The sequence below is a fragment of the Oncorhynchus mykiss genome, chromosome 27 (genome assembly GCF_057628025.1).
Source record: "Oncorhynchus mykiss isolate SJ-2025 chromosome 27, ASM5762802v1, whole genome shotgun sequence".
Classification (NCBI taxonomy): Eukaryota; Metazoa; Chordata; class Actinopteri; order Salmoniformes; family Salmonidae; genus Oncorhynchus; species Oncorhynchus mykiss.
Window position 1 is genome coordinate 18,183,656 of NC_143048.1, and position 25,680 is coordinate 18,209,335.

General features: G+C 47.9%; 1 protein-coding gene across 13 annotated transcripts in view; it reads right to left on the reverse strand.

Moving 5' to 3' along the window:
• The window catches only part of stard13b (StAR-related lipid transfer (START) domain containing 13b), a 96,181-nt gene that overhangs the window by 16,244 nt on the left and 54,257 nt on the right, over positions 1–25,680 (reverse strand). For 7 of the 13 annotated variants that reach the window (XM_036965807.2, XM_090224712.1, XM_090224711.1 and 4 more), the window contains one exon: positions 4,266–4,337. In XM_036965807.2, the coding sequence (XP_036821702.2) occupies positions 4,266–4,337 (72 nt within the window). Of the gene's footprint in view, positions 1–4,265; positions 4,338–4,455; positions 4,552–6,339; positions 6,886–9,564; positions 9,919–15,547; positions 15,622–15,746; positions 16,034–24,651; positions 25,199–25,680 lie in introns of those variants that run through there. The other 6 variants (XM_021587780.3, XM_021587773.3, XM_021587777.3 and 3 more) reach the window with 6 other exon arrangements.

Sequence of the window (25,680 nt, forward strand, 5' to 3'; positions counted from 1 at the left end):
AGCAGAGAGGACATGAGCGGAGAGGAGGGGAGAGGACATGAGCGGAGAGGACATGAGGGGAGAGGACATGAGGGGAGAGGACATGAGGGGAGAGGACATGAGCGGAGAGGACATGAGAGGAGAGGACCTGAGGGGAGAGGACATGAGGGTCGTGGACATGAGGGGAGAGGACATGAGCGGAGAGGACATGAGCGGAGAGGACATGAGAGGAGAGGACATGAGCGGAGAGGACATGAGCGGAGAGGAGGGGAGAGGACATGAGAGGAGAGGACATGAGCGGAGAGGAGAGGACATGAGGGGAGAGGAGAGGACATGAGAGGAGAGGAGGGGAGAGGACATGAGCGGAGAGGACATGAGAGGAGTGGACATAAGAGGAGTGGACATGAGCGGAGAGGATGGGAGAGGACATGAGCGGAGAGGACATGAGCGGAGAGGAGGGGAGAGGACATGAGCGGAGAGGACATGAGGGGAGAGGACATGAGGGGAGAGGACATGAGGGGAGAGGACATGAGAGGAGAGGACATGAGGGGAGAGGACATGAGGGTCGTGGACATGAGCGGAGTGGACATAAGAGGAGAGGACATGAGCGGAGAGGACATGAGCGGAGAGGGGAGAGGACATGAGCGGAGAGGAGGGGAGAGGACATGAGCGGAGAGGAGGGGAGCGGACATGAGCGGAGAGGACATGAGCGGAGAGGAGGGGAGAGGACATGAGCGGAGAGGACATGAGCGGAGAGGAGGGGAGAGGGCATGAGCGGAGAGGACATGAGCGGAGGGGAGAGGACATGAGCGGAGAGGGGAGAGGACATGAGCGGAGAGGAGGGGAGAGGACATGAGCGGAGAGGAGGGGAGCGGACATGAGCGGAGAGGACATGAGCGGAGAGGAGGGGAGAGGACATGAGCGGAGAGGACATGAGCGGAGAGGAGGGGAGAGGGCATGAGCGGAGAGGACATGAGCGGAGGGGAGAGGACATGAGCGGAGAGGAGGGGAGAGGACATGAGCGGAGAGGACATGAGGGGAGAGGACATGAGGGGAGAGGACATGAGGGGAGAGGAGGGGAGAGGACATGAGAGGAGAGGACATGAGCGGAGAGGACATGAACGGAGAGGACATGAGCGGAGAGGACATGAGCGGAGAGGGGAGAGGACATGAGCGGAGAGGGGAGAGGACATGAGCGGAGAGGACATGAGCGGAGAGGATGGGAGAGGACATGAGCGGAGAGGACATGAGCGGAGAGGAGGGGAGAGGACATGAGCGGAGAGGACATGAGCGGAGAGGAGGGGAGAGGACATGGGCGGAGAGAACATGAGCGGAGAGGAAGGGAGAGGACATGGGCGGAGAGGACATGAGCGGAGAGGAGGGGAGAGGACATGGGCGGAGAGGACATGAGCGGAGAGGAGGGGAGAGGACATGAGCGGAGAGGACATGAGCGGAGGGGAGAGGGCATGAGCAGAGAGGAGGGGAGAGGACATGAGCGGAGAGGAGTGGAGAGGACATGAGCGGAGAGGACATTAGCGGAGACGAGGGGAGAGGACATGAGCGGAGAGGACATGAGCGGAGAGGAGGGGAGAGGACATGAGCGGAGAGGACATGAGAGGAGAGGAGGGGAGAGGAGAGGACAGGACATGAGCGGAGAGGAGGGGAGAGGACATGAGAGGAGAGGACATGAGCGGAGAGGAGAGGACATGAGCGGAGAGGACATGAGCGGAGAGGAGGGGAGAGGACATGAGAGGAGAGGACATGAGCAGAGAGGAGGGGAGAGGACATGAGCGGAGAGGAGGGGAGAGGACATGAGCGGAGAGGACATGAGCGGAGAGGACATGAGCGGAGAGGACATGAGCGGAGAGGAGGGGAGAGGACATGAGCGGAGAGGACATGAGCGGAGAGGAGGGGAGGGGAGAGGACATGAGCGGAGAGGACATGAGCGGAGAGGAGGGGAGAGGACATGAGCGGAAAGGACATGAGAGGAGAGGAGGGGAGAGGACATGAGCGGAGAGGACATGAGCGGAGAGGAGGGGAGAGGACATGAGCGGAGAGGACATGAGCGGAGAGGAGGGGAGAGGACATGAGCGGAGAGGACATGAGCGGAGAGGAGGGGAGAGGACCTGAGCGGAGAGGACATGAGCGGAGAGGAGGGGAGAGGACATGAGCGGAGAGGACATGAGCGGAGAGGAGGGGAGAGGACATGAGCGGAGAGGACATGAGCGGAGAGGAGGGGAGAGGACATGAGCGGAGAGGAGGGGAGAGGAGAGGAGGGGAGAGGACATGAGCGGAGAGGAGGGGAGAGGGCATGAGCGGAAAGGACATGAGAGGAGAGGAGGGGAGAGGACATGAGCGGAGAGGACATGAGCGGAGAGGAGGGGAGAGGACATGAGCGGAGAGGACATGAGCGGAGAGGAGGGGAGAGGACATGAGCGGAGAGGACATGAGCGGAGAGGAGGGGAGAGGACCTGAGCGGAGAGGACATGAGCGGAGAGGAGGGGAGAGGACATGAGCGGAGAGGACATGAGCGGAGAGGAGGGGAGAGGACATGAGCGGAGAGGACATGAGCGGAGAGGAGGGGAGAGGACATGAGCGGAGAGGAGGGGAGAGGAGAGGAGGGGAGAGGACATGAGCGGAGAGGAGGGGAGAGGGCATGAGCGGAGAGGACATGAGCGGAGAGGAGGGGACATGAGCGGAAAGGACATGAGCGGAGAGGAGGGGAGAGGACATGAGCGGAGAGGACATGAGCGGAGAGGACATGAGCGGAGAGGAGGGGAGAGGACATGAGCGGAGAGGACATGAGCGGAGAGGAGGGGAGAGGACATGAGCGGAGAGGACATGAGCGGAGAGGACATGAGAGGAGAGGAGGGGAGAGGACATGAGCGGAGAGGACATGAGAGGAGAGGAGGGGAGAGGACATGAGCGGAGAGGAGGGGAGAGGACATGAGCGGAGAGGAGGGGAGAGGACATGAGCGGAGAGGAGGGGAGAGGACATGAGAGGAGAGGACATGAGCGGAGAGGAGGGGAGAGGACATGAGCGGAGAGGACATGAGCGGAGAGGAGGGGAGAGGACATGAGCGGAGAGGACATGAGCGGAGAGGAGGGGAGAGGACATGAGCGGAAAGGACATGAGCGGAGAGGAGGGGAGAGGACATGAGCTGAGAGGACATGAGCGGAGAGGAGGGGAGAGGACATGAGAGGAGAGGAGGGGAGAGGACATGAGAGGAGAGGAGAGGACATGAGCGGAGAGGACATGAGAGGAGAGGAGGGGAGAGGACATGAGCGGAGAGGACATGAGCGGAGAGGAGGGGAGAGGACATGAGAGGAGAGGAGGGGAGAGGACATGAGCGGAGAGGACATGAGCGGAGAGGAGGGGAGAGGACATGAGAGGAGAGGAGGGGAGAGGACATGAGCGGAGAGGACATGAGAGGAGAGGAGGGGAGAGGACATGAGCGTAGAGGAGGGGAGAGGACATGAGCGGAGAGGACATGAGCGGAGAGGAGGGGAGAGGACATGAGAGGAGAGGAGGGGAGAGGACATGAGAGGAGAGGAGGGGAGAGGACATGAGAGGAGAGGAGGGGAGAGGACATGAGCGGAGAGGACATGAGCGGAGAGGAGGGGAGAGGACATGAGCGGAGAGGAGGGGAGAGGACATGAGCGGAGAGGACATGAGCGGAGAGGAGAGGACATGAGCGGAGAGGACATGAGAGGAGAGGAGGGGAGAGGACATGAGCGGAGAGGACATGAGCGGAGAGGAGGGGAGAGGACATGAGCGGAGAGGACATGAGCGGAGAGGACATGAGCGGAGAGGAGGGGAGAGGACATGAGCGGAGAGGACATGAGCGGAGAGGAGGGGAGAGGACATGAGCGGAGAGGAAGGGAGAGGACATGAGCGGAGAGGACATGAGTGGAGAGGAGAGGACATGAGCGGAGAGGACATGAGCGGAGAGGAGGGGACAGAGGGGGCAGGGCAGTGTAAGAGGAAGACAGACTATGCCAGATAATTCGCTCCTCATATAGAAACTCTACATCAATGTTAAAATCAACAGTGGCTCATTTCACAACAGAGGTTGTTTCAAAATAAAACTTACGTTTTTGTTTTATAGTTCGTCTATTATGACTTTATTACCTTATTATAATGTGTCTGTTACGATCAAACCATTCTCTCACACAATAATACATGACTGGAGAGGGGAGCTGACAGTCAAATGTGTGTGTGTGTGTTTGTGTGTGTACCAGTGTTGCATTGTTATGGTGTGTTATTGGCTGATTGAGTTAACTACCTTCAAAGAGCTGAGCGTATTGGGGGAATCCTGCCGCTCGTAGCCAATCACACGCCTCCTTTGCCTCGAGTTCTGAAACAGAAGAAGAAAACATGTCTTGTCGGTCAGAGTAACAGAAATAAACAGTATGTCCAACACAGAATGGTGGGTAGGGGGTATTCACTGAACAATTTAACTTTTATGCACTCACCATGGATGGTTGTTCTCTTGGAAGAACAAAAAACAGAAGCAGAGTTGAGATTGAAACCATAAAGCTATTAGATAGTATGCAAGATAACCATTTCACTGTACTGAATGTGACAATAAAACGTCAACTAGTACTGAGGTCATAATAGTTGGTCCCTCAGGTAGACCAGCATAAAACCTTATATGACTGTCTGAGGTCTGGTCTCTAAGCTTCTAACTCTTCTAGCTTGGATTATAGGGCTATAACCTGACCACAGAGCTCTGTGAGGGGCGGCAGAAATACAAGTCAGGATACACTGCTGGACAGCAGAGGGATCAGGACAGGAAGACATGGGATATACATTTCTAAAACTGCACCTTAAAAGTCATATCTATCATTTTTATCGTCTCAACACTGCATTTTGGTTGTGTGTTTATCTCAGTTTTACAAAATATTAGACGTGTCAAACAGAAGAAATCTACAAATCATGCTAAATATAGGTATCGTAGCAAAGCATAGGCAGCAGATCAAACTGTCCTGGACTGACGGTCTTATGTTCTCTAGATACACTATACAAAGGTATGTGGACACCAATTCAAATTAGTAGATTTTGCTATTTCAGCCACACCTGTTGCTGACAGGTCTATACAATTGAGCACACGGGCATGCAATCTCCATAGAGAAACATTGGCAGTAGAATGGCCTTACTGAAGAGCTCAGTGACTCAACATGGCACCGTCATAGGATGCCCCCTTTCCAACAAGTCAGTTGGTGCCAAATTTCTGCCCTGCTAGAGCTGCCCCGGTCAACTGTAAATGCTGTTATTGTGAAATGTCTAGGAGCAACAAAGGATCAACCGTGAAGTGGTAGGCCACACAAGCTCACAGAACAGGACAGCCGAGTGCTGAAGCGCGTAAAAATCGCCTGTCCTCACTACTGAGTTCCAAACTGCCTCTGGAAGCAACGTCAGCACAATAACTGTTTGTCAGGAGCTTCATGAAATGGGTTTCCATGCCCGAGCAGCCGCACACAAGCCTAAGATCCCCATGCACAATGCCAAGCGTCGGCTGGAGTGGTGTAAATCTTGCCTCCATTGGACTCTGGAGCAGCGGAAACACATTCTCTGGAGTGATGAATCACGCTTCACCATCTGGCAGACCTGACGAACGAATCTGGTTTTGGAGGATGCCAGGAGAAGGCTACCTGTCCGAATGCATAGTGCCAATTGTAAAGTTTGGTGGAGGAGCAATAATAGCCTGAGGCTGTTTTTCATGGTTCGGGCTAGGCCCCTTAGTTCCGTAGCGTTCCAGTGTACGCTACAGCATACAATGACATTATAGATGATTCAGTGCTTCCAACTTTGTGGCAGCAGTTCGAGGAAGGCCCTTCTTGTTTCAGCATGACAATGTTTATTTAAGTATCCAGCCAGCCTCCTGACAGAGCAGCTGTCCTGTAATAGAGCAGCTGTCCTGTAATAACCCTAACCCTGTCCCCTACAGGTGACCCCTAGTTGTGACCCCTGTTGTGGGGTCATGACCTGACCCTGCTGACACCTGAGGGGTGACGTCCCCTCTCTGGTTCCGAACTCTTGACTCACAGGACAAGAAGCAGACAGACCTCTCACGTTTAACTAACAGAACAGACCCCTCACTCTCTTCGCTCCTCTCTCACTCCACCCTCTCCTCGCTCACTCTCACTCCTGTCAATCCTCCCTCACTCTCACTTACTCTTGTCACTTCTCTCCTCTCCTTACACACACACACACACACACACACACACACACACACACCACTCTCACTATAGAATCGATAGGCTACTATAGCAAACATGGAGAAAGAAGATGACCTAGTAAAATTCAAAAACAGTTTCCAATTCTCTCCCATCTACTATGAATGAAAATATTCTCACCTACCCGGGACTGGCACTACAGACAGGTCTGTTATAGAAGTCTATTCAGATCCCAAACCTGTCCTCCTGTTCCAATATGATCCCAACTCCACAGTGAAGCTGCGACAATAGCCTAGTGCATTGAAGCAGTATACTCCAGGCAAGTTGGTGTGTAGAAGGACTAGCTAGTGTTAATATCACAGCAGATCAACACAATAGGAACATCCTTCAGCCCATATCCCTCGACAGTCACCTCAACAATATGTCTAGTGTGAATAAAGAGGACAGAGGACCACTCCACTCAAAAGAGGTATCCCAGCATGTCTGTTCCCGCCCGTCTTTGTCTGACGCTCCGTGACGCACTAGTCATTTATCACAGTTCATCCCACCTGGGTCTCCATATAGAACTGTCTGTGACAGTGATAACCTTTCACTGAAACTTCATCTGTCCTGTATCTACCCCACCTTTCTCCAGACCCCGGCCTGTGGCTATACTGTACCCCACCCCCTCTCTCCAACACAGTGACCATCTTCTCTGTGACTCACCTGTGTTGTGTCTAACCTGTATCATTACAGCGCTGTGTCCACATGTCAGTGACTAGGGACTTTGGTCCATAGACAGACAAGTCTGACCACCAATTGAATAAATATTAGCAGTTCCCAGAGGGAGAGGGTATGCACCAAATGCCACCCTATTCCCTATATTTTAGAGTACTTTTGACCCGAGCTCTATGATTCCATATAGAACTGGTCAGAAGTAGTGCACTATAAAGGGTTTAGGGTACTATTTGGGATGTAGAGAGTGTCCTTGGATGACAACGTCCATGTTTACCTCTACACCCACGTCAGATCCCGGTTTACTCCAACGGCCTCCATAACAGGGTCACATCACAGGTTGAGTCAACATGGGAAATCTTCCATAGATAACTGACACTAACCTGGCCAACTAGACAGTTCTTAGTGGAATTAAGTATATGCGTGCTCAACTCTATCTCAGTACAAGTCTTTGAGTGCAGTGTTGTAAGGAAAACCTCCGGTCACTGTCACTAGTCTTAAGATAGCAGCATCAGTGGTTACAGAAGTGAAAGAACTAAGACTTTCCATGAGTTCAGGTCTTCCTCTCTCTTCCGACTAGTCTGTCCTGCCAGTTGTACATTGTATTGAGTACAGTAGAGTTCAGGTCTTCCTCTCTCTTCCGACTAGCATGTCCTGCCAGTTGTACATTGTATTGAGTACAGTAGAGTTCAGGTCTTCCTCTCTCTTCCGACTAGTCTGTCCTGCCAGTTGTACATTGTATTGAGTACAGTAGAGTTCAGGTCTTCCTCTCTCTTCCGACTAGCATGTCCTGCCAGTTGTACATTGTATTGAGTACAGTAGAGTTCAGGTCTTCCTCTCTCTTCCGACTAGTCTGTCCTGCCAGTTGTACATTGTATTGAGTACAGTAGAGTTCAGGTCTTCCTCTCTCTTCCGACTAGCCTGTCCTGCCAGTTGTACATTGTATTGAGTACAGTAGAGTTCAGGTCTTCCTCTCTCTTCCGACTAGTCTGTCCTGCCAGTTGTACATTGTATTGAGTACAGTAGAGTTCAGGTCTTCCTCTCTCTTCCGACTAGCCTGTCCTGCCAGTTGTACATTGTATTGAGTACAGTAGAGTTCAGGTCTTCCTCTCTCTTCCGACTAGCCTGTCCTGCCAGTTGTACATTGTATTGAGTACAGTATAGTTCAGGTCTTCCTCTCTCTTCCGACTAGTCTGTCCTGCCAGTTGTACATTGTATTGAGTACAGTAGAGTTCAGGTCTTCCTCTCTCTTCCGACTAGCCTGTACTGCCAGTTGTACATTGTATTGAGTACAGTAGAGTTCAGGTCTTCCTCTCTCTTCCGACTAGCCTGTCCTGCCAGTTGTACATTGTATTGAGTACAGTAGAGTTCAGGTCTTCCTCTCTCTTCCGACTAGCCTGTCCTGCCAGTTGTACATTGTATTGAGTACAGTAGAGTTCAGGACTTCCTCTCTCTTCTGACTAGCCTGTCCTGCCAGTTGTACATTGTATTGAGTACAGTAGAGTTCAGGACTTCCTCTCTCTTCTGACTAGCCTGTCCTGCCAGTTGTACATTGTATTGAGTACAGTAGAGCCATATTGTTCTACTGCACCACATGGTGAGAGTGCCTCCATCTCCATTCTCACCGGAGGTGGGACTGTTGGCAACAGAACAGGGAATACGATCTGGGAATTCCACTGTCCTGTCCTGGGCATTCTGTAACAGAATCTTGAGACATTCTGTTCCAACCGACGTTCCGACGTACCTTCTCCTGGGAGAAAAGGCTGGCCTGCGTCCCAATTGGCACCCTATTCCATGTATTTTGCTCTACTTTTGACCAGGGCCCATCAAAAGTAGTGCACTATACAGGGAATATGGTGCCATTTGGGATGTAACCCTGGTCTGGCAACGAGTCAGGACGGGAACTGCTTGTTACTACACAACCATGGCTGTAAAACTGTGTGCAGTGTAATGTTGCATCGCAACAATGACATGAAACCCAGCACGGTGGAGGGACAAAGGTCCAAAATGCCACCAGCAGTACGTTTGTTACTAAGGTGAGGGTGTGCTTGTGTGTGGCCGACTAACCTATCCCTACAGGGGATAAGACTTCCTCTCCTTACGCAACATCATTCCCTTTATAGGAACATTTCCTGGCAGTGTCCCAAATGCCACTTTATTCCCTATATAGTGCACTACTTTCCCTATTTAATATAGAGTCCATACATCGCTTTTTGGGACACAGTCAGTGCAGTAGGAACATTTTGTCATGGAACAAACATCAGATCTACGGGCAGATAGCTAGTGTCCTAAGGGGAAGCGATGGCACACTTGGTCTGTGTGCGTCTGAAGTGGCACCCTATTCCCTATAATATAGTGCACTACTTTTGACCAGGGTCCATAGGGATGCAGACTTGGAGAGTGGCTGGTGGAGGGTTGAGCTGAACCTGCTAGTGCAAGCCCTAACCATAACCCTAACCCTAAGCCTGTCTGGCTGGCTGCCAACAACAAAGCTAACTGGTTAACTGTTAAGTGCGTAGATCAACGCCTATATAACATCATATAAAGAAACATGCTCCTTGTTAAAATAAATACAATCACTACACTGGACGTGTCTAAATTCTAAAGAAGTAGAGATAAATTATCCCTATATTAGTCCAATCCTAAATATTACTCCATAATGATGTAACAAACAGATTGTGGTTTACTCACTGGTTATCTTCATCATACAGTCATTAGGATGTACACATTCCAATACGGTGGTTCTACAGACGTTCTACAGACGTATTAGAGACGTTTCAGAGTTTCTGGGCATCTTTCCTCTTCCCACGCAGCAGTAAGTACCGTTAGACTCCCTCCAGTACCACAGCCTGCTGCTCAGAGATACTGATCTCTACTGATCCCTCTCACATCCAAACCTCCCTTCTCTCCCTCTCTCTTTCCATCTACCCCCAAACAGCCATGTGGCCACCCCCTGATATCTCTCCAACTCCACCCCTTTCTGGTACTCCCCACTCTTCTCCCCTCCTTGTACCCCTTATCCCTCCACTACACCACCTCTTCCCCTCCTCTACCCCCCGGTACCCTCCTACCCAGCTCTGCCCACTACATCTCTTTCAGCACATTTTTGGCAGAGAACATCATGCCAGGAGCCAAGCAACAGGAGCCGTGTGTACTAATGTCTGTGTGCAATGTGGGACTTTTCTCTCCAAAGATGTAATCCCAATGAAACCTCATCACTACAATCAAAGGCTACATGAGAGTATAGTTTGGATCCGTGGCTTGAGAAGCCTTTACTCATCCCAGACCTTCCATCTTACCCCTCTACCACCTCCTCCCTGTCACATGGCCAGAGAGCTTTACATTGTTTGCTTTAGAGGGGGGAGTAAGTGAGAAGGATGGAATGGGAGGGAGGGAGGGAGGGAGGGGGGGAGGGAGGGAGGGAGGGCAGTTTCTTGGAGTCCAGATGTTTTTCCAGAAAATGGACAGAAAGGAAAAGCGTGGGCAGCTAAAGTGGGGAAAACCAAAGCATGACATAAAACCATGACATAAACCGTCAACAATCAGCAGCCATGAATCATACAGGCATCCTCAGGCAGCGTCTAACATGGCACGAGAGAAAGAAAGAAAAAAAGAAAGAAAGAGAAAAAGAAAGAAAGAAAGAAATTATAGATAGATAGAGAGAGAGAGCGAGCGAGCGAGAGCTGTGGCTATGCTCCCCTGCTGTCTGACTACCCTGGAGAAGGCAGCCTGGTTACAGACAGACTACTGCTGCACACAATGATTATCACACTACCTTACAGTAACAGCCCGAGGCAGACAGACAGACAGGAGGAAACAGTGTGCCACTTCTAGTCAACCACAACCTCACATGTCTCATGTCTGAAACAAGCCAACATTTCCTCCTGTCTCTAACATTTCCTTGTCTAACAGAGTTCAATTGTGCATGGACAATAGGAAGAGCTAAGTGAGGCTTCAATTATTGTCTATAAAGAGTAGTCTGTAGACTCAATGGAGAGAGCCTGAATGACTGGTTGTACTTAGGTAGTTGTACTGCACACAGAACCAGGAATAGGCAGTAGTAGGTCCAGTGAGAGCCTAGCAGAGTGCTGGCGAGGCAGTAGATGGATTAATAATATAGCCTAACCGCAGGTTCTGCCGGTAGCCCTCACCCTCCTCCTGTGTCCCCTCCCACCCGTCCCCATACCCCCTACCATCTTCCAAGCCCCGGCTTCAGGCTCAGCCCCCAAGTCACTCTGCCAGTGTCGTGGGAACAACGTGGGTCTATTTTTCCATTTCAGGTTTTAATTAACCTCCCCCCATGTCTCCATCATGGTCCCCTTGCCACCCTCAGGGCTACATCCTAAGACCTCTCCACCGTCAGTCACTACACACAATATCCCCCTCATACCCCCATACCACAGCCCATACAATACCCTCTATCACAACCGTACCAGGAGGTGCCACTGCCACTCACTCGCTAATCTACCCAACACCATGTGTGGCGAGAGAGTGAGTGGGAGTGAGATAGAGAGTCAGTGAGTGAGTGAATGAGTGAGTGAATGAGTGAGTGAATAAGTAAGTGAGTGACAGTGAAAGGGTGTGAGAGAGAGAGAAACAGAGAGAGAGAGCTTATTGATTGTCAGTGTCAACAGCAGGATAACAGGAGGACATGAGCTACAAATCTGAAGGATGCAGGCTGCTGTTGTTGACCTGGTCTTGTCCCAAATGGCACCCTATTCCCCAAACTGTTAGAAAAAAAGTTGCTATCTAGAACCGAAAAGGGTTCTTTGGTTATCCCCATAGCAGAACCCTTTGAAGAACCCATTTTGGTCATCCTTTTCGGTCCATGTAAAAACCCTTTCCACATAGGGTTCTTAATGGAACCAAAAATTATTTTTACCTGGAACCAAAAAGGGTTATTCTATGGGGACAGCCAAAGAACCCTTTGGAACCCATTTTTCTAAGCGTGTATATAGTGCAATACTTTTGACCAAAGCCCTACGGACCCTGGTTAAAAGTAGTGCATTATGTAGGGAATAGGACACCATTTGGGATGCATACCAGGCCCGAAGCCTGCCAACTGGGTCAGAAGTCAGTTTCTCTGAAGGGCCTGTACTGTATGTATGGAGCAGAGTATGTGAGCAGAGTTGAGCTGTCGGAAATCCCGCTCATTGCTCACAGAGCATGTCCTTTCCAACCGCTCCGCTAAAAACCGATCCAACCTAACAGGGGAAAAAACAGCCCCACCAAATTGGCTCTAAGTCATTAAAATGACAATTCAACCAACACCCATCTATTTTCTGACTACCTAGCTCTACCATTTGGTTTAGAAGTGTTGAAACCAAACCATATGATTTGAATTGAAAGTCGTTTAATAAACATGAAAGGGTAAATGTAAGAAGCGAACATCATTTCAAATAGGCTACATGTCATATTAAACAGCATATAAACACTAAATAGGTCAGGAGCCAGACATTATTTAGACTATATGAATACAATTATTTCAAGGCTATTCTAGAAAGAAATATCCCCTCCACACTTGCAGAGCCACTAGGGATGTTTAACACCCTTTTGGCTGCTCTTGACAGGCTGGGCAGAGATGCAGAGTTGTTGTTTTTATGTTCCTATAGGTAGGATTTTAGGCAAAATAACCAAATCCGTATGGAAAGCTCCTTGACAGTGGCAATATGCCAGGCCTATAGAGTCAAAATCAATTATGGCCTATTGAGTCTAAATCAATTATGGCCTATAGAGTCAAAATCAATTATGGCCTATTGAGTCTAAATCAATTATGGCCTATAGAGTCAAAATCAATTATGGCCTATAGAGTCAAAATCAATTATGGCCTATAGAGTCAAAATCAATTATGGCCTATTGAGTCAAAATCAATTATGGCCTATAGAGTCAAAATCAATTATGGCCTATTGAGTCAAAATCAATTATGGCCTATAGAGTCAAAATCAATTATGGCCTATAGAGTCTAAATCAATTATGGCCTATAGAGTCTAAATCAATTATGGCCTATAGAGTCAAAATCAATTATGGCCTATAGAGTCTAAATCAATTATGGCCTATAGAGTCAAAATCAATTATGGCCTATAGAGTCAAAATCAATTATGGCCTATTGAGTCAAAATCAATTATGGCCTATAGAGTCTAAATCAATTATGGCCTATTGAGTCAAAATCAATTATGGCCTATTGAGTCAAAATCAATTATGGCCTATAGAGTCAAAATCAATTATGGCCTATAGAGTCTAAATCAATTATGGCCTATAGAGTCAAAATCAATTATGGCCTATAGAGTCAAAATCAATTATGGCCTATTGAGTCAAAATCAATTATGGCCTATTGAGTCAAAATCAATTATGGCCTATTGAGTCAAAATCAATTATGGCCTATTGAGTCAAAATCAATTATGGCCTATTGAATCAAAATCAATTATGGCCTATTGTGTAGATAATAAAACGGAAATGAACGCAACATTTAAGAGATCTGATGTTTAGTTCATAAATACTTTGCTACAATGACACACTTAGTTATCTATCCACCTCGTTCTTTTCCTTTAGCATGTGCACGTAGTATGTACACCATCATGCTTCAGGATACCTTTCTTTTCAGATTCCACAATGATTATTTATTTATGGACACTACATCACCTCACTCCCTCTCTTGTTCTTGGTCCTCATCTTTGTCACATTGATTTAGTCACATTGATTTAGCACCTGTGTGTTTTATCAGTTTCTTCATGAAAATATTTAGCGAACTCCATGACAGTAGCTAAAGCAAGGGGATATAGCAGCACACAAGTAGACTACAAATGCATGCTGGGCCGGGCATCCTCTGAGCTGGTGAGGTGAGTGCTACTCGAGACAAAATTGGAGCTGGCGAGAAGGCTGACGCTCCAGCCTTTAGGAATCTCGCTCCACTCCAGCTTCGCTAAGATACTCTGGTATGGAGTTGAAAGAAGAACAGCTGTAGCAACACTGCATTCACCCCGTGGAACAGCTCAGAAGATCACCCAGAAAGACCAGCCTTTCATCACGCAGGATAACAGCTCTTAAACTAACTCAATCTTCCAACATAGTCACCAAACCTTTCACCCAGCACAGAGCAGACCTCCAATGCTGTTAGAACCATAGCTACCTTAGACAACACAGTGACACATACTATGTCTCAACTACACAAGACACATACAACAACATACCTGGGCAGTCACTCACACACCTACCACTGTCTACTATGACAACAGCACCAAAACATCCACTGCCCACAGAGATGTAAAAACCCCTTCTGACTCCGACTTCCCTACATGGCTGCTGCCCCTTTAGTGTAAACCCAGTGAACCTTCTAGAATAATGTTTCCTCAGGGGGCTAAAGACATGGGGTGTTACTTCAAGTTGTTTTCAAAAGGCAGACATCACATATGTTCTAAATCAGTGCTGCTACACAGTGAAGACTGGTCCTAATCTCAGAGCTATACCAGGGCTTTCCATTTCTTCAACCACCACTGTGATTTACAGACCTGTTCCTGGCTGAGAGAAGGATGGGGCAGTGGTCTGGTCTCACAGGGTACTGGTGTTCCTGTCTCCCCTCTACTCCTGACAATAGTACTGCCCAGATCTAAACCTCACCCTGACCCACATGAACACATTTCTCAAGTCCTGGAAGAGAGGTCTGTATCAGGAAACATCATGGCCCCAGGCAGGGCTGAGAAAACACCTCTACAGATCCTGTCCTTCTACACTCTCCACAGCCCCTCACACCTCTGCCCCACTCAGCCAGCAGCTCCAAACAGAACACAAATCAATCCGCCATGCATGCTAACGAAAGACATACAGTGATCACTCTCAAGCTTTATAGCCCCCAGCTCCAGTGTTTCCCCCAACCTCAGCCCCAAACCCCAGCCTGCTCTATAACCCCAGCCCTCAGCTCCAGTCCATCCCCCAACCTCAGCCCCAAACCCCAGCCTGCTCTATAACCCCAGCCCTCAGCTCCAGTCCATCCCCCAACCTCAGCCCCAAACCCCAGCCTGCTCTATAACCCCAGCCCTCAGCTCCAGTCCATCCCCCAACCTCAGCCCCAAACCCCAGCCTGCTCTATAACCCCAGCCCTCAGCTCCAGTCCATCCCCCAACCTCAGCCCCAAACCCCAGCCTGCTCTATAACCCCAGCCCTCAGCTCCAGTCCATCCCCCAACCTCAGCCCCAAATTCTACATAAACACTTCCAGGCGCTGGACCAGGACCATTTTCCCACACATGCTAAAGTTGTTTTGACAGCTATCTTGGAGGCCCTTCATGGAGGAGAGAAAAACATCAACTCTGGCTTTTGGAGATTTCCTTTTTCATTTCAACAAGTCTGTCACCCCTCTCAACACACTGTGTACCAACACCACCCCTCCTCTCTGTTCAGAAATCAGACCATATGGCGCAAATGGCACCCTGTTCCCTATATAGGGCCCATAGGGCTTTGGTCAAAAGTAGTGCACTATGTAGGGAATATGATTCCAGTCGGGATGCATCCAGAGCGTAAGTTGTTAACGTTAAGAGATAATCTTAGTAGTTCAGCATGAGGACATAGAAACACTCCCATACCAGATGACTAAGTTCCAGAATAGTGACATAAGAACTAGCTTCTTAATGACTCAGTAGTTCTTCTCTCAGAGGAACAATAACATCAAACAGCCTTTTTACCTTCTGTTGTTTTTTGTCTACGAGACAAAGAGCAGATTTCTTCAACTGAACATCAGCATGACAAATCCACAGACCTGTGTGAGGCCAGAGAGATATAGAGTAGAGAGGTGTAATACCTGTGGCAGAGGTACTGTACAGGGCAGGCTGTAGAGAGAGAGAGAGAGAGAGAGAGAGAGAGAGAGAGAGAGTAGAGAGGTACCTGTTGGCATTGGTGGGTCTCTGGGTCCAGATACAGGGTGAGGAAACAGACTCCAGGCAGAGAGAGCGAGATGGTCCCCACACCACACCACCGCAAGCCTGGCTGTCCTCCTGCTACTGCTGCCACCACTACAACAGCCTTACTGAATGTCTCTCTCTCTCTCTCTGTTCTCCCTCTCTCTCCCCTCCTACCTTCCATCCTCAGTCCTGTCTGCTCTGGGATTTATCAGATGCCACTATCCCCCTATCCCTTTCCTCCCCCTCCCTCTCCAGTGCAGTCTGTAACACAGCTGGGTTCTATGTAGTTAGTAACCTTGTCCTCCTGCTAATGGACATGCATGTGCTCCACTTTGACAGCAGCCCTCTGTAAATCAGTCACCTATTATAAGCAGTGTGTGTGTGTGTGTGTGTGCGTGCGTGCGTACACAAGGTAATATAATGTTTGTTTCTGGCAATGCTGTTTCCCTGTCATAATGTAAGCCTGTATACTGTAATTCTCCTGTCTTTGATAGCATAGCAAACACTGTCATTTGGTTTTCCATGAGCTGTGTAATACAACTGGAGAAAGATCATCATGAATTACTGACAGACAAACAGACTCTGTTAACTCTGTCCCAGAACCACAGCTATCACACAGACAGGGCTAGGAGGAGACACACACACACACACACACACACACGCCATGTGGTAGTGCAGTTACACATTAATACCAGAGGAGGGCAGCAGACTGGATGAACCCAGTGACCTGAGGAAACCGAGTGGAACATTGATTACAGGCTACTGAATCACCAGGAGGCACAACCAATAACCTCTCATCTAACATATTATTCCACTCGAATTGCCATGAAAACACCATGTTTATTTTCAAACACACACACACACACATGCACACACACACGCAAGCGCACACACACACACAAATACAAACACACACTCCAGCTGAGGTTAATGTAAAGATCAACAGAGCTCTGGACTTCACTTTCAACAGACACAATCACAGTCCTCAGTTAATAAATAATCTTAATAAAGCCTTATTTCAATAACTGTTACTGAGATATGTGTTAATTATATACATTGTTATTGACTTGATTTGTGCCACTTTGTATTGGGGAATTATTTGAGCATTTCCCCTCAGGAATGTGATTGACCTTTGAGTTGAGCTGAGCAGTGAGAGTTTTCCAGCCTGGTTCTGTTAATATATGACTTGTGTGTATCGTTACACTGGATATCAGGTATGTAGTCAATCATTAGCCTGCTCTATGACTGGGCTGGTCTGCACATGACAGCTGTCAGGTTAGACACACAGGCTGTAGGAGAGGCAGGAGTGCTGCTAACTGGGACCAGGGTTATCATTTGGGCCGTAGCCTGTGCGTCACATCACTTTCCCTATAGAAATAGATAAGAAGTCCTGGTCTGCCACCATCAGGGTCGTGTTGAGTAGGGCACAACGTAGGCTCTGTCACAGGCTTTCACGTCACCTTGGAAACCTGGGCGCCCAAGGCTAGGCACATCAGCATCAGAGGCAGCACCATGCTCTACTATAGTCATGAGATCTGACTGTGACATCTGCATACCAGTGATGTGGTCATACAGATTTACAGTCTGTGTCGTCACTAAGCAGCATGGAACATGATCCTCCCTGTGGGACAAAGACACTCTGAGGATCACGTGTTTAAAAGTTTTCCATGGTGATGGTCACTTAAATAGGTCCTCAGGGAATTTCCCATTCAACAGAACACATCTATTCTGTACCACAAATACATACTGGAGTATTAGACCATGTGTACATGATCGAGCATTTCATCATGACTCTGGACCTCTGGGTAAACGTGGAGATGAAATAGGCTACTTCCTGCTAAGGTATCATTAATATGATCAACATGGCTGTATTTTACTGGGGCTCATCGGGGTATCTAGCAGGCCGGGAGCCTGGTTCTATGATACATAATAACCCAAGTCATATAGCTGCTGTACACAACCACCAAGTCATGTAATGTACACAACAACCTTGCACCTTCAGTCCACACTGCTAGTTATCACAGTCCTCCTGAGGAGACAGACAGACAGATTCACTCCAGGATATTACAATACAGCTGCCAGGCTGTAACTCCTACCAGTAGGTCAGGTGCCAACAGTGTCCTGAGCCCTGAGACAGAGGGAGAGAGCTAATGGTCTTCACAGAGAGAGAATGGAGCCCCTGGCTGCAACAAGAGATTCACAGGGGGGGTCAGAGGGCTGTTATGAAGGGTCACTGGAGGGTCAGGCTCGGGGGTCTGCTCGGAGGTCAGACTGAACAGGAAGACCCGTACCAAACATAGACCCCTCAGTGAAGACATGAAAACAAACGGTGTCAGCGAGCCAGCCTTTCGTCATGGTTTAGTGTTCTACCACAGTAAAGCACCATTTCAGCCAGTCTTTAAAACCCAGGCAGCCATCTATAGTATATCACCACTACAGATACAGGTATAGATATAGACATAGGTAGAGATTTAAAGATATAGAAATATGCAGACAGTTTCTCAGGAATTTAGTCTTGATTAACATACCAGGTCCAAAGCCCCAATGTCCACTACTCTAGACATGATCAACGCTAGAGATCTAACAATGACTGTTGCATTAGCTCTGACCGAGCAGTTGACCAATCTTCTGGCTTCCTCTCTGCTCTGTGGAGACAGATTATTTTAGAATGGGTTTGCCAGTAGAACAACCTCCAGGCAACTTGGAGTTAGTATGAAAATAACTTGTTAGACTGAGGAATTTAGCAAGGAATTCAAGTAAGCAAATCAAGAATCGAGCAGGAAATGTCCCTCCATGGTGGCATGAAAAGGTCATTGACTGTGGACAGAGGGTGTAGTGTGTACTGGCAGAGGGGGGGAAAGGGGCGGACAAGCACGTGTGTGAGGGTCTGTGTGTGAGTACAGGGGAATTGGACACAGAGGGCCTATATAGTTACATTTGGGTGTGAAGTGTTGGGTTTTTCCACTGCCTTAGTAGCAGAAGCAGCAGATACAGGGAGAGATGCAGTCAGTCTGGTGTACAGATCTAGAGAGACAGAGTTGAGCTGCAGTAATATTGACAGGAAAGAGACACATTCCTCTAGAATAGAACCCAGGCCTCTTCCCTCGTGCACATAGGCTGAGTTCCAAATCCGTCATCCTCACATCCTGCTGGAAAGAACCTGGCCTCATCCTCATTCCCTGCTGCAGTGAGGCTTGCCTCATCCTCATTCCCTGTTGCAGTGAGGCTGGCCTCATCCTCATTCCCTGCTGCAGAGAGGCTGGCCTCATCCTCATTCCCTGCTGCAGTGAGGCTGGCCTCATCCTCATTCCCTGCTGCAGTGAGGCTGGCCTCATCCTCATTCCCTGCTGCAGAGAGGCTGGCTTCATCCTCATTCCCTGCTGCAGTGAGGCTGGCCTCATCCTCATTCCCTGCTGCAGTGAGGCTGGCCTCATCCTCATTCCCTGCTGCAGTGAGGCTGGCTTCATCCTCATTCCCTGCTGCAGAGAGGCTGGCCTCATCCTCATTCCCTGCTGCAGAGAGGCTGGCTTCATCCTCATTCCCTGCTGCAGTGAGGCTGGCCTCATCCTTATTCCCTGCTGCAGTGAGGCTGGCCTCATCCTCATTCCCTGCTGCAGTGAGGCTGGCCTCATCCTCATTCCCTGCTGCAGAGTCAAAGACTGGATAATTCCTTCACTCTGTGGGGCAGGAAAAACCTGATAGATATTGGACTACAGTCACTGCTCTATAGGCCTAATCTGCCTAACATTTATATAATGCATAATGGATTTGGGAATGCCGTACACTGTAGCAACTCACTTGTATGGTATGGCTACAGCAGTTGAATAGGACCCACACACACTCCCACACATCCGTAGCTGGAGTGTCTCTGCAATGCCATCAGATGGGAAGCATGACTAAGATCGCTGGACAAGCTTCCCTGGAATTTGGGGTGAAATTATACAAACTCCCAGTAGCTCCCAGTCACTCCCTCCCACAGTCTGTTATTCTACCCGTCACTATGGCCGGGTAACCCCCAGACCTGGTTTCAAATAATATCTGCAATGTTTCCAATACTTTGAGCGTTTGTTCTAGCCTATATGATAGACAAGGTTTGCAGGTTTTCTGCACTATTGGTCCATTAAGCCAGGTAAGCTCAATCAAGCAGAGATAAAGTATTTAAAATGATTCAAATAGTATTTGAACCCAGATGTGGTAGCACAGTCCCGCCCTCTCCTCGCCTGCTATGTCAATAGAGCTGGTCAGCTGTAGACAGGCCACAACAGGGCATGGAGAAGGTCAGTTCACTGGACAGACTAACACCACTGTCTGTGACAAAAAGGGCAGTGCATTCATAGTACCCCCAATGAAGAATCTCCATTGAAACAGCGTTTTAGTCCATGACTACGCTAAATCCATGTCCAGGAAACCAGCCCTATATGTTTGTAATGTGTTATGTAAAGCCTGTGACATCTCGATGGATCAATAAAGTTCAATGAAATTCCATTCTGGGGACAAAGTCAGACCTTTATGATGTACCGTGGGGACTGGAATTATTTGACCCCTTGATAATGATGAGCAAAAGAAATTGTGTTTTTTTTATACAAAACAAATATGTTTTATTGTCACATACATAGGTGCAGTGAAATGTGTTGTTTTACAGGGTCAGCCAAAGTAGTATGGCGCCTTGCTCAAGGGCACATCAATAGATTTTTCACCTTGTCGACTCGGGTATTCGACCTCTCAATTCCTGGACCAACGTTCTAACCGCTAGGCTACCTGCCGCCCACACTGCCTGGAGTTTGATAAAAGGCATTGGCACTTGGATCAGAACCGGTGCTGTGGTGAGATGACATGAAAATAGAGCTCTTTGGCCACACTAGTGGTGGGTTTGGTGTTGCAAAACAGAATCATATGCAGAAAAGTACCTCATACCTACAGTAAAATAGGGTGGTTGATTTTTGATGTTACGGGGTCATTTTGCTTCCACTGGTCTTGGGGCCCTTGTCAAGGTCAACGGCATCATGAACTTTACCAAGTGGATCTTCCAGCACGTCAATAACCCCAAGCTCTAATCAAAATCCACAAAGAAATGGTTAATTGACCACAAAATGTACATTTTGCTATGGCCATCTCAGTCCCCAGACTTGAACCCGATTGAAAACGTGTGGTTTTAATTGGAGAGGGCAGTCCATAAGAAGGATGAATGATTTCAAGGATCTGGAAAGATTCTGTATGGAGAAATGGTCTAAGATCCCTCCCAATGTGTTCTCCAATCTCATAAAACTTTAGAGAAAAAGGCTCAGCGTCGTTATCCTCACAAGGGGAGGATGCTGGAGTATTGACAGAGGTGCCGATCATTTTGACCCATATCTTGAGATTTTTTTGTATTACTTTCTCTGAGCAATTGTATTAGTACAAAATAACATAATTTTCCATATCTTTTTCATACAATATCAGTATTTGTTTTATTCATTTTATACATGCCTTACAAGTGAATAATAATGTGTGAGGTTTACAAAGGACAAAGCAAATATTACGTTTCTAGGGTTGGCAATCTCTATTCTTAACCCTAAGCCTAAGAATATGATTACACAAAGTAAATGCCTTCTCCTATATGTTGAATTAAGACACAATAGGTGTTTATAGCAGGAACAAAACGGTTATCTTCTCAACAGAGAGAACCTTTAAGATCCTTTCCATGACTGTGACAGCCATGAGTCATATAAGGATTAGACTTATGTGAACAAAAAATAAAAGTTACATCCAATACGACAACATACCATATTTTCTGCTATCATCGTCTCTGACCTAAATAGCTGACACACACCAGACAGCTTTGATCTGAGCAGTCAGACCCAGACACATGATTCTACAGGCCTCTTCCTCCTCTACCCAAGATCATCACGATACCTCCACATGAAACAGAGTCGAAACATACCTCCACCGAACCACACAGTCTAGCTGCATCAATCAGTCAAACAACAATAACACCGGTGTCTCGCCTCTCTATCTGTCGATCTGTCTGTCGGTCCACAGAAACAGCTAAACATGAATCCACTGACTCCTCTGAGATGTTAGAGGCCAGCTGCCTATGTCACGCTGAGAATACAGGCAGGGTATATTCTGACTCCTGCCAGGGACAGTGACTAAATGAGGACTAAACTCTTCCTGAGGCTTTACTGCTGACTGATGGAGAGTTCTCTGCTCTACTCTGAGGTGAAATGTGGCCAAGCTTCGATCCAGTTTCTGGGCCCACAGCCTGCCTTTCACACCTGCAGGGGGAGGAGGAGGGGAGACCCACCTATACTGTATCACCTCTGTTGTAATGCATGCCCCCTCTCCCAAACATGCTCCACCCCCAGGTAAGCCATCCACAGCACTCTGGGTAAAAGACAAAAGACGCAGGGAGGAACAGGGATGGACTGCAGCTCCTCTCCTCTCAGGTCAAACTCTCTCTGTGGACTCATGTTGGACATAATAGAACCCTAATGACAGACCTGAAGGCAGGGCCAGGCCAGGGAACACACACACACACAGTTGACTAATCCTGTGAGCAGATAACAGCAGCAGAGTAATGAAGGCTGAAGGTCAAGTCAGTCATTGTTTGACCATAAACTCATTCATATTGCTTACTGTGCTGGCTATCGCCAGGGACATTATCTTCTATGCACATATATCTTATTGCTTAATCAGTTTGTTAGTTCCTCTATTGTATTGCTACAGTGCCTTCAGAAATGATTTATAAGCCTTGACTTATTCCACATTTTGTTATAGCCCGAATTCAAAATGGATTAAATCGTTTTTTATTTCTCACTCACTTACACACAATACCTCCATAATGAAAAGTGAAAACATGTTTTTCAAAATGTTTGCAAATGTATTGAAAATGAGCTACAGAAATATCTAATTTACATAAGTATTCACACCCCTGAGTCAATACATGTTAGACAATCACCTTTGGCAGCGAGAATCAATCATATGTATTTATAAAGCCCTTCTTACATCAGCTGATGTCACAAAGTGCTGTACAGAAACCCAGCCTAAAACCCCAAACCGCAAGCAATGCAGGTGTATGAGCACGAACAGCTGTGAGTCTTTCTGGGTATATCGCTAAGAACTTGGATTGTACAGTATTTGTACATTATTCTTTAAAGAATTCTTCAAGCTCTGTCAAGTTGGTTGTTGATTATTGCTAGAAAGTCTTGCCATATATTTTCAAGCCGACTGAAGTCAAAACTGTGACTAGGCCTCTGAGGAACATTCAATGTCATCTTGGTAGGCAACTCCAGTGTATATTTGGACTTGTGATTTAGGTTATTGTCCTGCTGAAAGGTGAATTTGTCTCCCAGTGTCCGTTGGAAAGCAAACTGAACCAGGTTTTCCTCTAGGATTTTGCCTTTGCTTAGCTCTATTCCATTGATTTTTATGCTAAACAACTCCCTAGTCCTTGCCGATGACAAGCATACCCATAACATGATGCACCCCCCACCATGCTTGAAAATATGAAGAGTGGTACTCAGTGATGTGTTTTGTTTGTGGCAAATCCAACAAAACGATGTTGTTAATCCAGTTCCCATTGGCCTCATGGTGAAATCCCTGAGTGGTTTCCTTCCTCTCTGGCAAATTAGTTAGGAAGGACACTTGTATCTTTGAAGTTAAAATGAGTGTATTGATACAACATTCAAAGTGTAACTAATAACTTCACCATGCTTATTCAATGTCTGCTTTTTTTTAACATCTACCATAGGTGCCATTCTTTGCGAGGAATTGGAAAATCTCCCTGGTCTTTGTAGTTGAATCTCTGTTTGAAATCCACTGCTTGACTGAGGGACGTTACAGATAATTGTATGTGTGGGGTACAGAGATGAGGTGGTCATTCAAAAATCATGTTAAACACTATTATTGCACACAGAGTCCATGCATCTTATTATGTAACATGTTAAGCAAATGTTTTCCTCCTGAACTTATTTAGGCTTGCCATAACAATGGGGTTGAATACGTATTGACTTAATACATTTCAGCTTTAAATGTTTAATTAATTTGTAAACATTTCTAAAAACATAATTCTACTTTGACATTATCGGGTATTGTGTGTAGGCCAGTGACACAAAATCTACATTTAATCTATTTTAAATTCAGGCTGTTAAACAACAAAATGTGGAACAAATCAAGTGGTGTGAATACTTTCTGAAGGTACTGTAGGTCAGCTATCAGGGTTCAGGTGGGGCTGATAAGGAATAGCGTGTCATGCTACCAACACACTGCACTTCCTGTGCTGTTGCCTTAACTTGCGTATCTTATTTAGGATCAATACAACAACACAGCCACCACACCAAATTACACATTATGTCTTACATACCTAGGGAACTGTGCACATAATCAACCCTCTGGTATGTAGGAACACTGTGGTGTGCTAGTCTAGAACAACAATATTAGTCACCCTTTACACAGCTTGCTAAATGTGTTATTACGTTAAGCAACACTAGAGTTACTTCCTGGCTGACAGAGTACAGCACCTTGCCATGTCCTTACACACTGACAGACACTAGCTAGCGCTCATGTCCTCACACACACTAGCAGAGCAGGGCTGCTGCTAGATCAAGCTATAGGCTGATTAGATAACCATGACAGACTATGGCTCCCTGTCGCTGAACTTCAGAGGAACAAGGAACTATCTGATTGTCCTTCACAATGTCTGTCTACACCAGCCTTCATATGGTCAACATCCACCATCATAATACTATGAGTGTCCAGAAGTTCTCAAACAGAGTTTCCACCACCACTCCTACTACAGTATCTACTCAACTAGCTCTAGTCCTGGGTGTTATGTGCGGCTTGCTGAAGCTTAAGGCTGTCAGCAAACAGTACATAACACCCTGAACCAGAGCTATCACTCCTCCTCCTACCTCCAGCTATCCTCCGGAGTAGCTGTTGCCGGGCAATGATGCGTCCCAGGCGGTATCCGGAGCGACGGCGGTGGTGGTCCATCCTTAGGTAGATATCCTGGCTCTCTTGAGTCATACTGCCCAGACAGTCCTGGCTGTCCTGACTCATACTGCTGCCCAGAGACTCACTGCCTGGCCCCTGGGGCTCAGAGTCTCTGTCAGACAGATCCCTGTACATGACTACTACTACAGCACTGGCACTGCTAGACTGACTGACACACACACTACACTGGCCCCTGACCGATAAACACACTCTCTCAGACAGGATCCAGCAGCAGAAGGCTTCACATCCAGGCGCTAGCAGCCCAGTGGGATCTGAAAGGCTGGGGCTCGGAAGGAGAGCTGAGAGGCTAGAGGGGAGGGAGGAGGAGTGCCAGCACAACACTACACCTCTCCAGGTCAGGTGACCGGACAGCAGCCAGTGGCAGATCAGTACTTGGAGTACTGCCCACCTTGCTGAGCTCTATCCAGTGTCTGTGTGTGAGAGAGGGAAAGGAACCGACTGAACGCCTGAACACTGGTCTGGAGGGAAATATAAATACCAGAAGAATGCCTGTGAACTGAGTAAGCACAGAGAGGAGGGAGGCAGGAGGACAAGACAGAGAGGAGGAAATGGGAGGGCTTAGAAAAACAGTATTGTTAGGACCCGCCCTGCCCAAAACAATCCTACGCTGTGGAGAGTGGACCTGCACACAGGTGCCAAGTTTAGTCAGGATAAGGGAGTCTCTTTGCCATGCTGAGTAGACAGAGGAAAAAGAATGAAGAGAGGGAGAATGCTAATATCTCCTCCCCACCCCCACCATTCCACAACAACCCCCTCTCCACCCCCAGGCCCCTTCCCACGCCCATACTCCAACACCACTCCCCGCCCATCTCCATTCACAGTGGGGGTCAACAGGACAGGAAGCCTGTGGCACCTTGTGAAGAAGAAACCATTGAGCCTAAACACCTGGATTATAATGAATCTCAACTCTACACTGGTTAATACAG